The following is a 14,013-nucleotide window of genomic DNA, read 5'->3' on the forward strand; positions in this document are numbered from 1 at the left end:
TTGTGGAATACTTTAAGTCAGGCTGGGCACTCGTCCCTCCTCTTCTTACAGCCCAGCAACTGCAAAAGCAAGCGAGAGCATCTGAGGAGATAACAGCTGGGTCTATGGTTTGTGCTAAAAATGAACACAGATTTTACATGCATATAGTTAGAAAAGCTAGACAAAGGAGTGTTAAAATGCAAAGTTAAGTTCAGAAAAGTTGAGCTTTCCTGTGTTTCCTATGCAGCCTTAATTCAGCTATTTTGCACACTTGAATTTTGTTCATCTGTAATTATGGGATTCCATGCTGTTTTTTTTTTTATTGGGACCTTTGCTTCATTTAAAAACAAATATAATTAAGTGTGCTCTGGAGATAAATTTAATAGTCTGTAGTGAATGAGCACTAAAGCCTTTCTTGTTGCAGAAAGTGAAGAGCACACAGGCAGCGATGCAAGGATCTGCAGAAGAAAAATGATGTTTTCATGATGGTTTTCTCTTGTGGCAAGAGACTAGCAGAGAAATGGGTTTTATCTCCACATGTGCCAGAGAACTCTTACTTGATTCTGAGCATCCTACTTGCATCAAACAAAACTTTTCAAGGCTGTTTTCTACTTGTGAGTTTGGGGTTTTTGGTGGAATACAGCCAAGATCCCAGGGTTGTAAACTGGGTAATTGTTGAGCAATCAGAGTTCCAGCTGAAGCCATTGAGATTTTAATATTAAATATACGAAGTCTGAAAACACAGGTTTTACAGAGCTTTTATTAGGTACCCAAGTTTAGGTGGTACTTCTTACTCTGTTCATGTTCCATAAAAATGGCAAAAACTGTAATCTTAACATCTCAGAAAGTTGATAAAAATGAATGCACTGATGTCTGTAGCGTTCATACTATTCTGATAAGCACCACAGAAAAGCCTATGAAGAAATGAATAATACTGTTTTCAAAGCAGAATCTGAATAGTGTGCAATAAATAATGCCTGGTGAGAGTGAATAATGAAGGGAAAATAAACTATTGAAAGCCACACACTAGTTGAACATTGTTCATTCCGCCAATTGACCAAAGGGTCTTATGGAAAAGAGCACATGTGTCAGTGTCATTTACAGTGCTATCGTGGTGCCTGTGCATGAAGCACTTGTATTACTGTTTCACAGGCAACCACACCATTTTATATGCTTGATCAGCAGCCTTTATAATGTAACCATAGCATAGTTTCTGTGTGCAATAAACAAGTCACAATTTTTTTAACTCATTTGAATTCCCTACTTTAAGATCTGAAGGCTCTGAAGCCTTTTCAGTTAAATGGTACTAGAGTTATTCTGTTATTTCATGGGGGGAGGGAACAATATATTCTCCCTGCTTTAGTTCTCTGAAATACGTGAACTATTTTGTCTGAAAATAAGAAAGAAAATAAAGAGTCAGCCTGGTGCAGGTACCTTGCATGATTAATTTTATTAATATTGTAAATGAAAACAGTATTTGATCATGGAAAATCTGGGCAGGGACTAAGACATCCCTCAGTGCCTTCAATGTTTCCTGTCGTACCAGTGTTATTTAGGAACATGGTGGTGGTTCATCAGTAGTGACTGGAGATGCCAGACTAGTCTTCCTTGACAGAGTCACCAGTCTCATTTATATTTATGTCCTAAGCTGCTGTTGTTCACAGAAAGAAAAATCTGTGTAATTATCCACCTTCAAGGACAAAATGGCAGTTTGGTCAGCCTCCAGCCTCCGGGTGGTGAGGATTAATTGTCTTGTTTCATAAGTGGTTTTTGTAAACAAATACTGCTTAACATCAGTAGGATTTCAAGGAGATTCTATGTGGAAGACAGCAATGCTTCAGTATATAGACATCTGGGCTAGATGGAAGTGAACCGTGTGAGGTGATCAGGATGCTCACGAGGTTGTTGTGAGGATGGGTTTATATCAAGTTTGCTGCTGCCTAAATAAAAATTAGTGCTGATGACACAGGAAGGTGTCAGAAGATGGTGGTCAGTCTGATTTCCCATATGGCAAAACACAGAGAATTTAGGATTTGCTGAAAGCCATGAACAGCTGCAGGGTCATTAAGTAATAAGCTCCTTTGCCAACAGCAATAATTAAAGGCTAAAATTCAACTTTAATTTTACTTCTCAGCCTTTTTTAGGGGTACTTCTCAGTTTTTGTCCCCTGACAAATTCCCATCCTGCTGTGTAGGACTCAGACACTGGCTTGTTTCAAGAAAAATTCTCTGAAGTACCAGTATCTTTTACATCTGAATCCTTGTGCAGTTGGTTAAAAAAAACCCAATCAACCAACAAACCACCATGTTGCACTATGCTCATTGTTTACTCTTGCATTTAACCACAGGAATGCTGTCTTGGCCTTTGAGTTCCCTTTGAAGATGGATGAATTCCCAGAGATGTCTAAAGCAAACAAGGGGGCTTTAACTTAACATGAGAATAATGACAATTTAAAAATTTTATAGGGGTGCCAACCAGGCTGGTTTAATTTTTGATAAGGGATGATACTACGTTTCTGCATTTTTAATAAAGTGACTGACAAAAGAGTTATTTAAGCTACCTACAGAGACAAACTTTTACAGCAGGATTGTAACCAATTCAAATGTTAATGGTAAAAATAACAGGGCAGTCTGTCTTAAAAGATTGTCATGAAATATGCACTAGTGCTTCTGCATAAAAGTAAAAAGATTTGGATTTGAAGACACATTGTACAATGTGTCTTTCAGATTCTTAAAATTGATTTGGAAATCACTTTGATATTGTGAAAAGCTGATATAATAAAATCCATGAAAATATCACACTGCAGGTAAAACCAGCGAGAACTTAACTCTATCGGATTTGTTTGTTAAGGAAAGACTTTGATTTTATTTTTTTAACATGTTTCAGAAAGATAAGTAACTTCAGATTACCAAACATTTGAGAATATAATGTACAAGAAAATATTACTACTGCCATTGGTACAAATTTCGTTCTCAATTGCATGATATGTGTTATGATCAATAGATCAATGATCAATAGATTAACACAAGCATGTCAGGCACAGTAATACTTAATTATTTTTTATTTGCACAGTCTAGCCTTACAGATCCTTGCTTAGGAAGAGCGATGTTTATCCATTAAACACTTACACAATGAGCACCACTGCAAGAAACACGACTGGACGCTTTTGCTTATAGTTGAGTTTGTGTCCTTTGGCTATTTTGGGAGGGAGTTGAGTTGTGAATTGAGATCTATCATTATCCATGTATCAGATATGGTAAGTGGGTTGATATACAGGTGGGCTGAATGTTAAGAAGGGCTGAGTTGATGGGGAACAGGGCTTTTGATAGGGTTTCCGTGTGTGCAGGGCCCTACTACCTGGTACACTCCCTAGCTGCAAGGCAGTGCCATGGCCTATATACCAATTATGTCTTCTCCACACTGGATCACAGGGCAGTCTGACCATCTGCATCCTGCATATGTGACCACAGCTGGGGAGAGGGAGGTCACAGTGCAGAGCTGTGCATGGATTTGATATGAGCCTCACTGTGCAACAGGAGATAACTACATTGCTCTTAGCTCTGTGGGTAAGATGTACAAGACTATTGGTTGCCTTTCATGGGCCTGTTTGGCCCTGTCTCATTTTTTTCTTCCCTCTCTAAAATGGGTCCTGCATAAATTTTCCTGGCCTGGCAAATTTTTGAGAGGCCAATAATGCTGTTAGACCCTAGATGAACATGAATAATAGCCTGTTTGCACAGCTGATAACTGAGCTGTAAAAATGAATCTGCTCCCAGATGAAACTTGACATGCAAAATTTAAGCTTGGGGAGCAATTCTTTGTATGTATTCTGAAAAAAAATAATGGCTTGGACTGCTTAGTTTTTATTCATCCTTAAAATAAAAAACCCTGCAGGAGGGTAAGCAGGGAAAGCTCCTGTGTTTTGACATAGCACTTGGAATTAGCTTTAAACATAATATACAGCAAATGTTTAATCTGTAATAAAGTTGAATCTGCTCATTTTGGAGAAGAACAATGGCCGAGGGTCGAAGCTTTGGGTTCTGCAGTTGCCAGATGGGATCACTTCCAAAAGGGAATTTGGATGGTAATCAGTGTCCGCTGGGATCCATGCCCACCGCTCCGAGTCCGCGTGCCACAAAGGAGAGATTAGGGGCAGAATGAGAATGTGCAGGGCTGGCACGAATCAAAGGGACTCCCTGTAAAACCTATTACATCTGCGCTCTACAAAATGCATAGAGAAACTGACAGTCAGGAAAATGCAGTTTTGATTGTGCTTTGATGGCTGGGAAGCTAAAATTGTGTGGGTGGGTGGCTAAGTGTAACTCCATGTCCATGCCAGCTTTATTTGACTGAGACAGCCAGAGTCAGGCCAGTTTTCATTGTCCTTTCAGGACTGTCAGAGCAGCAGGATAAATAAAGGAATGAAATGGGGAAATGAATTTATAGACTTTGGTTGTCAAATGATTAACAAAAGGCCCGAGTCTTGGTGTTTTGTTCTATTGATTTTGTTTTGGCAAGGCAAAGATAAGATTGCAAACCTGTACAAAGGGAGGTGGCCCTTACTTCCCTCTGTGCCTTTGTGATGACTGGGTGATTTGCTGAATTGAAGTTTCACTTTCAGACTGAAAGCAGGTGTTACTCTCCACTGAATTATGAGATACAACAATACGCCATGTTTTTGGGACCCACACAGTTGACTAGTATTAAATCAAAACAGACCCCAAACATTTGGGTGGGAATATCTGAATTTCTTCAGTGTCTGCTTTGTAATGGCAAGAGAGATAATCCACTTCCCAAATCAAGTTTCAGGTGAAGTACAAGGACTTGTCATGATCTTTGGGAGTCCATGTTAGTCCTTGGGGCCTGTGCTTTCTAGCAGGTGAAGTGTGCCCATGGTTTGGGTTTTGGCCTTCTAAACCAGCTGAAGAACATGAGCTGATTTACCCTGATCTGGCCATGGGATGTATAATTTTCTAGGGGAAGGGGAAGAGCAGTGCTCAGAGGGCGGCTCCAGCCCTTCTCTGCTCTGCTCTGCTCCAGTGCCTTGTGTTGGCCCGATGTTGCCCTTCTGTCCTCCTAGGGATCATGGGCCTCCCTTGCAAGTGCCAAGACCAGTCTTTGATGACTAGTGGACAACAAATATTTGGCAGTCCTACGGAGTGGCACAGGTTAGACTGAAATAGAAAAGTTATTCAAAAAATAGTGACTCTCTCTGAGATTAGCTTGAACGTGTTTAAGCTTTCTAAAGAGTGAATAAAAGGGAGACAGGGTCTTTCTGTGACAATAGCGGGAACGTCATTAATGTGCTTTAACCAGGTGCTGTTTGAAGTGCTTGTGGAAGTTCAAACTGTGTAAGTCTGGCAAGGTCTGTGCAAATATAAAGATGCATAAATACTGTGCTTTATCAGAACCATAGGAGAACCCAGGGCTGAAGCACAAGAGGTGAAGTAAATCAAGGATGAGCTGAATTAGGAGTTGTTTTAGGTTGGTTTAGCCTACAAGTATCTATCTGCTTGTATTCTTTCAGGCTTGATCCGTCTTTGTTAGTAGTTAACATCTGTGGAACTGAGACACTTTTGCTTTTGAAAGAAGAATTGGGGATGGGCGACTATTTTGAAGGGTGTACCAGTAGGGTATGAGGAGAGCTGGTTTGTGCTTCTAGGAACTATAACTCTAGGACATGTTATTCTGAAGTGCATCTATCATTTGATGCTTTATGTGATGTGACAAAACGCCACAGGGATTGTTCCATCAACTGCTGTTGTTGCAACATGGTACAACAGGCAGGAAATCTGAAAGGACATGTTTTCCAAAAGTTTAGCTCTGGGAGTGCACATTACACGTCTATCACTCGTACAAACATGGACTCTACACATGGCATAAGCTCTGTCCTAACATTTGTGAGAAAAGCTTTTGCAACTTCAAAGCAGCAAGTTTTTCACAACTCAGTAACATTAACAACTCTTCTCAAATGTATGGACAAATGTCAAAAAGGCCCTCATGTGTGGCCCTCATGCATCTCTAATGAAGCTGTGCGTAGAGACACCCAGAAGATTTTTATCATTGAATAAGCAAAACACTGTGCAAAGTGAGGAAATATTTGAACATCAGGCCTTTGCAAGATGATAATTGATTTCTTTTTCTCTCCTGGAAAAAAGATCTTCCTGTGTTTCCCCCCTTTTCTTCCCCTTTTATCCACGTTGAAAAACAAATAATTCCACCCTGTGTTTCCCCCCTTTTCTTCCCCTCCCCCTATTCCTCTTTTGGGGTAATTTTTAAAACTAGTTTGATTTTTATCCACGTTGAAAAACAAATAATTCCATTCTGACCAAGCTCACATCTTTTGGTTATGCACTAGACTCCATTCATTCTCTTGTTATTTAGGAATTGAAAGTGATGAGATGGCAATATCTAACAGGATAGCTTTGAAAAAAATTATTAAAGATAAACTAGTAAATCAAAAGAGAAAGCAAGAAAAAACCATTCAGAATCGAACCTTGAAAAATTTGCTTTTAATGAGCTCTCACTTTAAAAAAGAAAACAAATGTTGTGTTCGTATTCCTTCATAAAAAAAAAGAGAGCCTTGTCAGGCAGCTATAAGAATTTACAAATTAGACGACTTGGGCTCTGCCTGCCACTTAGCATGAAGGCAGAGATTCAGCACGAGCTTGAAAGCAAGATGGGTTTTAAAGTGTTCTGCTGTCGTACAAAATCCATAGAAAAATAATGAGAAACATTCCATGCAGACATCATCCTAAATTCCCATTTGGGTATTATTTTCTCATTGATGTTGTAATTAATGCTAAAATAATTTGTCTGTGAGCCTTCAAGATGCTTCGAGCTTTCCAGAGGGCTGCCAGGAGCTGAGGGAATTTTGCACCTCACAGAACCAGACCTTGTCTCTGCTTCCACCATCCACACACAACACACTGCTTCTTTGCAGCATCGGGGCCTAAGCAAATAAGGTTTGGGAGAAAAACAGAACGAGTGTCTCGCTTACAGGATTCTTAAAAAGGAAAAAAAAAAAAAAATAAATCCAGGCTTGGTGCTGCTACTGAGTTTCACTGTTTGTGTCTAATACCCTTTGGGAGCCATAGAGCAAACAGCAGCCTGTGGTACTAATCTGCTGCTTTACAGCGTTGGTATATGGTCACTGTAGAGTTACACGAGACACTGTCAACTTCAGTTTTGCTCCAATTCATGATTCCTTTGTTAGCAGTAATAGGATAAATGGTTTGAAGTGAAACATCTTGAAAAAATCCCACTGTACTTGTTACTAACTGTGGCCTCAAGTCTGCATTTCTGTTAGCTTTCACAGTGATTAGTCACTGTACGACAGCAAAGAGTAGATCAGTCTACAGCACTGCTCCTCTAGCATGCAAAAGATCTTGCCAGACACCTAATCCTCACTTTTTTTCTTCTTGGTCCCTTCATTCTTACGCTCATTAAAATTAATGGCAAAGGTCCCTATTGTGACACTAGGTTTGGTCTATTGTCTGGGGATACTGCTATGGCTGGGTGTTTGGCCTTGGGATGGAAAAGAAGGGCAGAAGCCTTCTGTGTTAACTCCTCTCTAGCTGAATAAAAGCTTTACCACTGGACCACAAAGCATCTCTTCCCCCTACTCCCTTGAAAGAGCTGCTATAGAGAGGCAGGAGTGAGAGCATGAAGTGGAAGATGGATTTGAAGCCATACTGGAAAAGTGTTGTGAGTAACGCAGAGCTCTCCAGGAAGCCCGGTTCCTCGGGAGCTGCTCTTCCCAGATACTTGTACATGGCCAGAGTATGGCTGACTGGCGCCGGGTAATATTTCAGTTTATATATATATTTATATATATATAAAAAAGTTTCAGAGAATGGTTGTGAGTCAGAATTGCTCTGAAGACAAGAATTCATGAGTGTGAAATAGGGACTGTTATCCATGAATATGCAGTGTATGTGTGATGAATGCAGTGTGTTTTACATTTAAGTGGAAGCTTTGGTCACTAAATACTGCGGTTTCATACCTGGACCATAAGCACCACTGAGACTGTGTTTGGCCAGCAGTGTGGCGGTGTTATATCATACTGCTACTTACGCTCGAACAAAGAAGAACTGAGTGACAGTTTCAGGACAAAGAAGAATTATGGCTATGGAAGTGAGAGATTCTGGCTTGTAGGAGAGACAATTCTTGGATGATAAACTGACAGGGTTTGTAGTTTGATTTAAATCAGATTGTGTGATGTCCTCCTTTCTTTACTAGGCCACAAGCTAACTATAAATAAGGACATCATTAGAACACTTTGAGCATGCTAAGGGGGTTAAATTGACCTTTTAGGCATGGAACAAGGAAAAAGAAAGTCCTAATGACTGTGAAAGGTCCCTAGAATGTGAAAGGGGAAGATGTGTCCAATAGACAAAGTAGTGCAGGGCATGGATTTAAATAAGAAATATGAAAAGGAAAACAGCAAACAGTTGACTTAGGAGACTGGAGTCCTCTGGAAAGATTTTGAAGTTAAAAAAGAATAAAATTAAACCAAAGCCAGAAGAGATTATAGAAGATATTGAACAAAGCATTTTAAAACAGTAAAAGTTGCAAAAATAAGAGCATAAAAAAGGTAGATCCATGTATGGATCAAGCTATAGACACCATTTAGTCAGATACAAATAAAAATATGAATTGGAAAAAAACCCTAAAGAATTAGAGCCCTAACTTGCTTTCACACATGCAAAAGAGGCTTTGTGCAAATGGAAAATAGTATCACTTGTCATTGAAAGTGCCCTTACAAAGAGAAAGATGGGGATGGCCACAGTGATCTAACGGGGCTGGAGGGTAAAATGCTTATGAACACCGATACTACAGTAGCACTAGACAAATACATAAATTAAAGAAATTCCTATAGCCACACAGACTGCACAGTGGAATTATTTAAGGAAGTTAGTAGGGAAAATTTTAAATGAGAGCTCTTGGAAATCAGTCTAGGGAAACCTATGAAAAGAGGGGAAATAAAAAAACCTTTTCTGTGCAGTTTAGAATGGGCAGATTTTGAAGAAATAAATGAAAAGCAAAAGTCTAAAGTATTTTAACAGATAAAAACAGTAAGTAGAGCATTTTAAAACAGAGTATTAAACAAGGTACAAACACAAGTAGGTTTGGTAATCCCAAAAGTAGGAAGGAAGGCTGTGAAAAGTGTTAAGTTATTTTGAGCACAGTAGGTAAAAACCAGGAGCTGTGTAAGAGTCTTAGGGCCAAGTCCTGCTCAGAAGTGAACCTGTATTTATGCTCTGCCAGGATTGTGGCTTGTTTTGTGCCTCACTTAGTGGAAGCAGCAGAAAATGAATTTTAGTTTTAAGTGTAATATACAATACTACGTATAGCTGAAAACTCACAGTAGTTTTGACAAGATAATTTTATTTTAAAATAATACTACAGGTACATTTGGCAGTTTAAGGGATATGGCTACTAGTGCATTGGTTCAACTAACTTTAATTAAAGGGTTTAATTTAAATATCTGTTTGCAAAACATATTACATTAGTATATCTAAAAGCCATGAGGGGATTGAAGGAATTAGATTTGTCTAGTTGAAAGAGAAGACTGAAAAAGTCAGCCTAATGGATGGGATCTTTTCAAAGGTTATTATACAGAGGAGGAGAGTTTGTTAAATGTCCATTTCGAAGAAAAAAAAATAGATTGCAGAAGCATATTTCATTGTTTGAGGAAAAATGAGATGGAGGGAGAGGGCATTAGTACAAATACCTCAGGAAATAGAGTCTCCATGGCTTGAGGAGTTTCAGCGGATAGACTGGAGACTTCCCAGTAGAAGTCTCTGTAAACTAGTCCTGTTCCTTCTCTTCCCTGACAGTCTGACATTTCTTTTTTTGCATTTAGCAAAGATTTTTATTGACAAAAAAATTGAATGACGTTCCATTCTTCCATACTTGAGAGAGTTCTCTTTGGCTGGGGCGGTCTCTCTGACAGCGGTCACAGAGCAGGGGAGGTCCATGGCTTGTTGACACTCCTGGTTGTGAGTGGCAGTAAATAAGCCCGGGTCAGACTGATACTGCTCTAACTGGGCACCATCACGCCCAAGGTGTCAGTGTTAAACTAGATTAAATCCATTTCCCATCTCTAAATCAGTGTGGATGGTGTTGGTCACCTCATCTTGCACAGCTGTCTGTGGCCTCTTCAGCTCCTATGTGCTCCTGGTATTGTTCACTGGGTGGAAGTGCTTGTAGCATATTGCTCAGGATGGGCTTTTGGTCTGAACCTGTGTAGTGTTCTGCAAAAGAAGGGGAAGTGTATGTAAAATGGACAGAAGCTGGAGACATCAGATGAACTTTTACTAAAGTAAGTTTGGGGCATTGCGTTTTACATGCTTCTGAATGATTTTTCCAGTTCAGATACAATCTGTGTGTGGGAGGGTGTGTATATGCACACCTGTGTGAGTAAACACCACCAGAACCTGGTGTACTAATACAAGCCTGCAGAAGATCCACTGTGCAGGGTATCAGTTATTCATCGTGACACTGAGGAGACTTCTCTGGTGTATGACAAAGTATGAGACTTCTCTGATGTATCTCATTCCTTATGTATGAGACACATAAGGATCTGAGTGACCAATTGTTGAAAAGCCTAAGTATGGAAAAAAGATCTGGCTTCTCTGTTAGGCAAAAGAAAATCCAGCTTTTGTGAAATTGATCAATGAAAAGGTACGGCTGATGAAAGAAACAGAGCAAGCTGATTGGAAGCTCCATCTGGATGGAGCTCTATGGAAATAGCATTTCAGTGTTTTGATGTATCTCCATGCTCTGTTAGTGGCAGGCTGATTTGTGTTAGTTTGTGATGTTAACGTGCAGCGGTGTGTGACCTGAAGCAGAAGCAAATTAGCAGATTAAACATACAGCAGGTTATTGAACCGTCCCTTCCTTCACAGCACTTTGTCAGGGTCTGAGAGCCTCCTGCTCTCATCTTCTTTGTGCCCTGTGGCTGAGGCTGCCCCATCACTGGTTGGTCTGCCTGAACTTTTAGGACGACTTTGAATGTTTAGTTAGTAAATAGAGGTAGAACATACCAGTCACTCGGAGAGAAAAAAGAGTTGACTCAGCAGCCTGAGCCTAATTCCTAATAAAAACTATACATAACTATACGTAACAGCCAGCAGTAGTCTGCTACAGCAGGAGCCCTGTACTAGATTGAGAAGCGCTGAATAAAGCTGGGTCACCCTTATGCTACAGAACAACCGAAAATAAGGAACATGTAGTTCAACTCTGTGCTGGTCTTCAAAAATCACCCTAGTGATTTTTAAATCACTAGGGTGGCACCGTGTTCCTAAATTGACTTACGCTACTTTTAAGCTGGAAAGTTTCCATGCCTGGCAAGAGCATACCTTCTGTGCTACACAACGTGCAGCTAGTAAGGACCAAGCAGGGCAGAGCGATGTAAAGCAGAAGTACTTCACACAACATGTAAAGCTGGGGAACTCCTTGCTTCAGGGTGTGACCCCTGCTAAAGCTTTTACTTATATTACATTTGAAAAGGAACTGATGTTCCTGAAAACTTCCTCAGGACTATTTGAATGCAAAGACACTACCGCTGTCTCAGGAAGTCCTCAAGCCACTACCGGCTGGAAGACAGGAAGCTATTCTGCGCAAACGTCGCTGTGTGCTGGCTCTGGTCTCACATTTGCTCTGAGGTATCTTGCTGTCAGCTGCAGCGTGGGTCAGAACGAGTGAGAGAGACCCTTGGTGTCACCTACTGTAACCAGCCTTGAGATCAGGAGTCATACTCGTTTATGTGTTGTCAAATCTATAAGCAAAATCAGTCACCAACTAGCAAATGCAGAATATTGGAACGTATTGTGTATATGGTGATTGGTAAATGATGCAGAGTAGCTGTTGGAGACTTACCGTTTGGCCAAGTATTTCTGTGCTGTTCCTTTACAGATTTCCATACAGTCTGGATAAAAGAAGCATGAGTTCCTGTTCCAGTTTCTGACTCAAGAGGTGAGCTCCTGGAAGAGGTGCACCTTGAGAGGTAAATTAACAGTCTTAATTAACTATGGGAACATAACAGATAGAACTAGATTTATTTCTATTACCTCCCAAATGGTTTTCCTTGCCCAATCTACTTCCCCTTTAGCACCTCGAGTTTCCTTCTTGCCTCTGCAATTCCTTGGAGACACATATGTCCACAAGATGGTACTAGGCTACAAGTAGCCCCTTCAATGGCTGGTCAGTGAAGGATGTTGAAATTGCTGTGGGTCAGGTGTCATCAGAGCAATCTACTCGAAAAAAAAGCCTTATTAATGTTGTTTTCTGTGAGAGGCATTCAGTCAAAAGTACCTGTTTGGTTTTTTTAAATAAAAGAAAATTCTGATAGGAATTATAGGAAATCATTGCAGTGACTGATGCTCTGCACACTCACACCTCTTTCCTTCTGGAGAGCTCCATTACTGTCTTTCGAGCCACTTCTAATTTAAACTAATTTCGCAAAGAGAAGAATGAGGCCAGGAATGATAGTAGCTCTATGAATACATGTTTTGGTGCATTTAAAACCGAGAAATTTGATGTAACGTATTATAAATACCTCATTTGCTTTAAGCAATTATTGTAATCTATCACATTGATCCAGCCAACACAAACATGCACTACATTTTGCATGCTAAAAAATTGTTCAAAAAGGCTTGAATAAATTGTTAATACTCTATAAGCTGCTAGTGAAATAGCTCAATGATTAGCTCTTCACATGATTCAAACACATTAGTGACGCTGCTGACTAATGACTTGCAAAATTTTTGTTAAAGGCACAGGTGCACTTTTAAATGGCAGAGCAGTTCTGAAGTCAATGGCATTTCAGGGTGTGGAATGGAAAAGTTTCATTGCATCAGTTTATGTACTAGATTTATTTTTTTTAAATGACACTCCACCTATGTTCATGTTAATCCTGTTGCGATGTTAGATTTGACACTCCTGAAAAATATCTTTTCATAATAAGATTACTGAAATACTCTTAATCCTGACTGTATGACCAGCACTGCTTTGTTAATTAAAGACAGCTAACTTCTTTCTCATCAGTCCTGTGCAAACGCAGCCATAAACAGAATCCTCCATCGCTTGTAAGACACTTCCTCTGCAGCTACTGGTGAAACCTCGTGTGGTTGAGCAGCAGCGAGGGCTGGTGGTTCCTGCCGGGGGAGGTTGCCATGTTTAGGTCACCTCCAGCTTCTTTTACTGATTTGAATGCAATTAAGTGGAGAACACAGAGATATAGAATGGTTAGAGCTGGAAGGGACCTAAAAGATCATTGACTTTGAACCCCCCCCTTGCCATGGGCAGGGACACCTCCCACCAGACCAGGTTGCTCAAAGCCCCATCCAGCCTGGCCTTGAACCCCTCCAGGGATGGGGCAGCCACAGCTTCTCGGGGCAACCTGTTCCATATGACATCAGGATGGCCATAATGAAATCCCTCCGTGGGAGATGTGATGATGAAGAGCACACAATTTGTGGCTCAAGGCCATTTAAAAGAGTCCACCTGTGCAACTGGCTTAATCAAATTAGGATCACGAATGCGGCTGTCATCACAACCAGGCACACGCGGGGGGGGCCGTGGCCAGAGGGCCCGACCCTGTGCCCTGGTTCTGAGGGGCACAGGCCTGTCTACCCCGGCAGGAGCTCCAGGGTTACGGCAGCGGGGCCTGCCCCTGCCCGGCTCCCCCCGGGAGCTCTCCGGTTCACCCGGAGGTGCCACGGCAGCACTTCCCCCCCCCCCCCCCCCCCCCCCCCCCCCCCCCCCCCGCCCGGCACGGGGCAGCAGAGCGGCGGCGCCGGCTGCGCGCACCCCGCACACGGGCCAGGCAGGGAGCGAGCACCATGTGCCGGCCAGCGCTCGCCCGGCTGTTGCTCCTCCAGCTGCTGCTGCTCAAGCTGCACCTCGGCAAAGGTGGGTCTCCGGCGGGATCTGCCTCAGCGCCGGGGCGAGCATCGGCTCGGCTGTCCCGGGGAGGGGGAGAGCGGTCCTTTTGCCCGTCCGGGTACCCGGGGGGGCGCAGCCGCG

At 41.6% G+C, this 14,013-nt stretch overlaps 1 protein-coding gene across 2 annotated transcripts in view; it reads left to right on the top strand.

The window, feature by feature from the left end:
* Nucleotides 1–13,769: 13,769 nt before the first annotated feature.
* Nucleotides 13,770–14,013, top strand: part of LRP8 (LDL receptor related protein 8) — a 191,899-nt gene continuing 191,655 nt past the window's right edge. For both annotated transcript variants that reach the window (XM_014939436.1, XM_014939437.1), the window contains exon 1: nt 13,770–13,899. In XM_014939436.1, coding sequence (XP_014794922.1) covers nt 13,830–13,899 — 70 coding nt within the window. In that variant the 5' untranslated portion in view covers nt 13,770–13,829. The remainder of the gene's footprint in view (nt 13,900–14,013) is intronic.

This window comes from Calidris pugnax, unplaced genomic scaffold (assembly GCF_001431845.1).
Source record: "Calidris pugnax isolate Ruff unplaced genomic scaffold, ASM143184v1 scaffold18, whole genome shotgun sequence".
Classification (NCBI taxonomy): domain Eukaryota; kingdom Metazoa; phylum Chordata; class Aves; order Charadriiformes; family Scolopacidae; genus Calidris; species Calidris pugnax.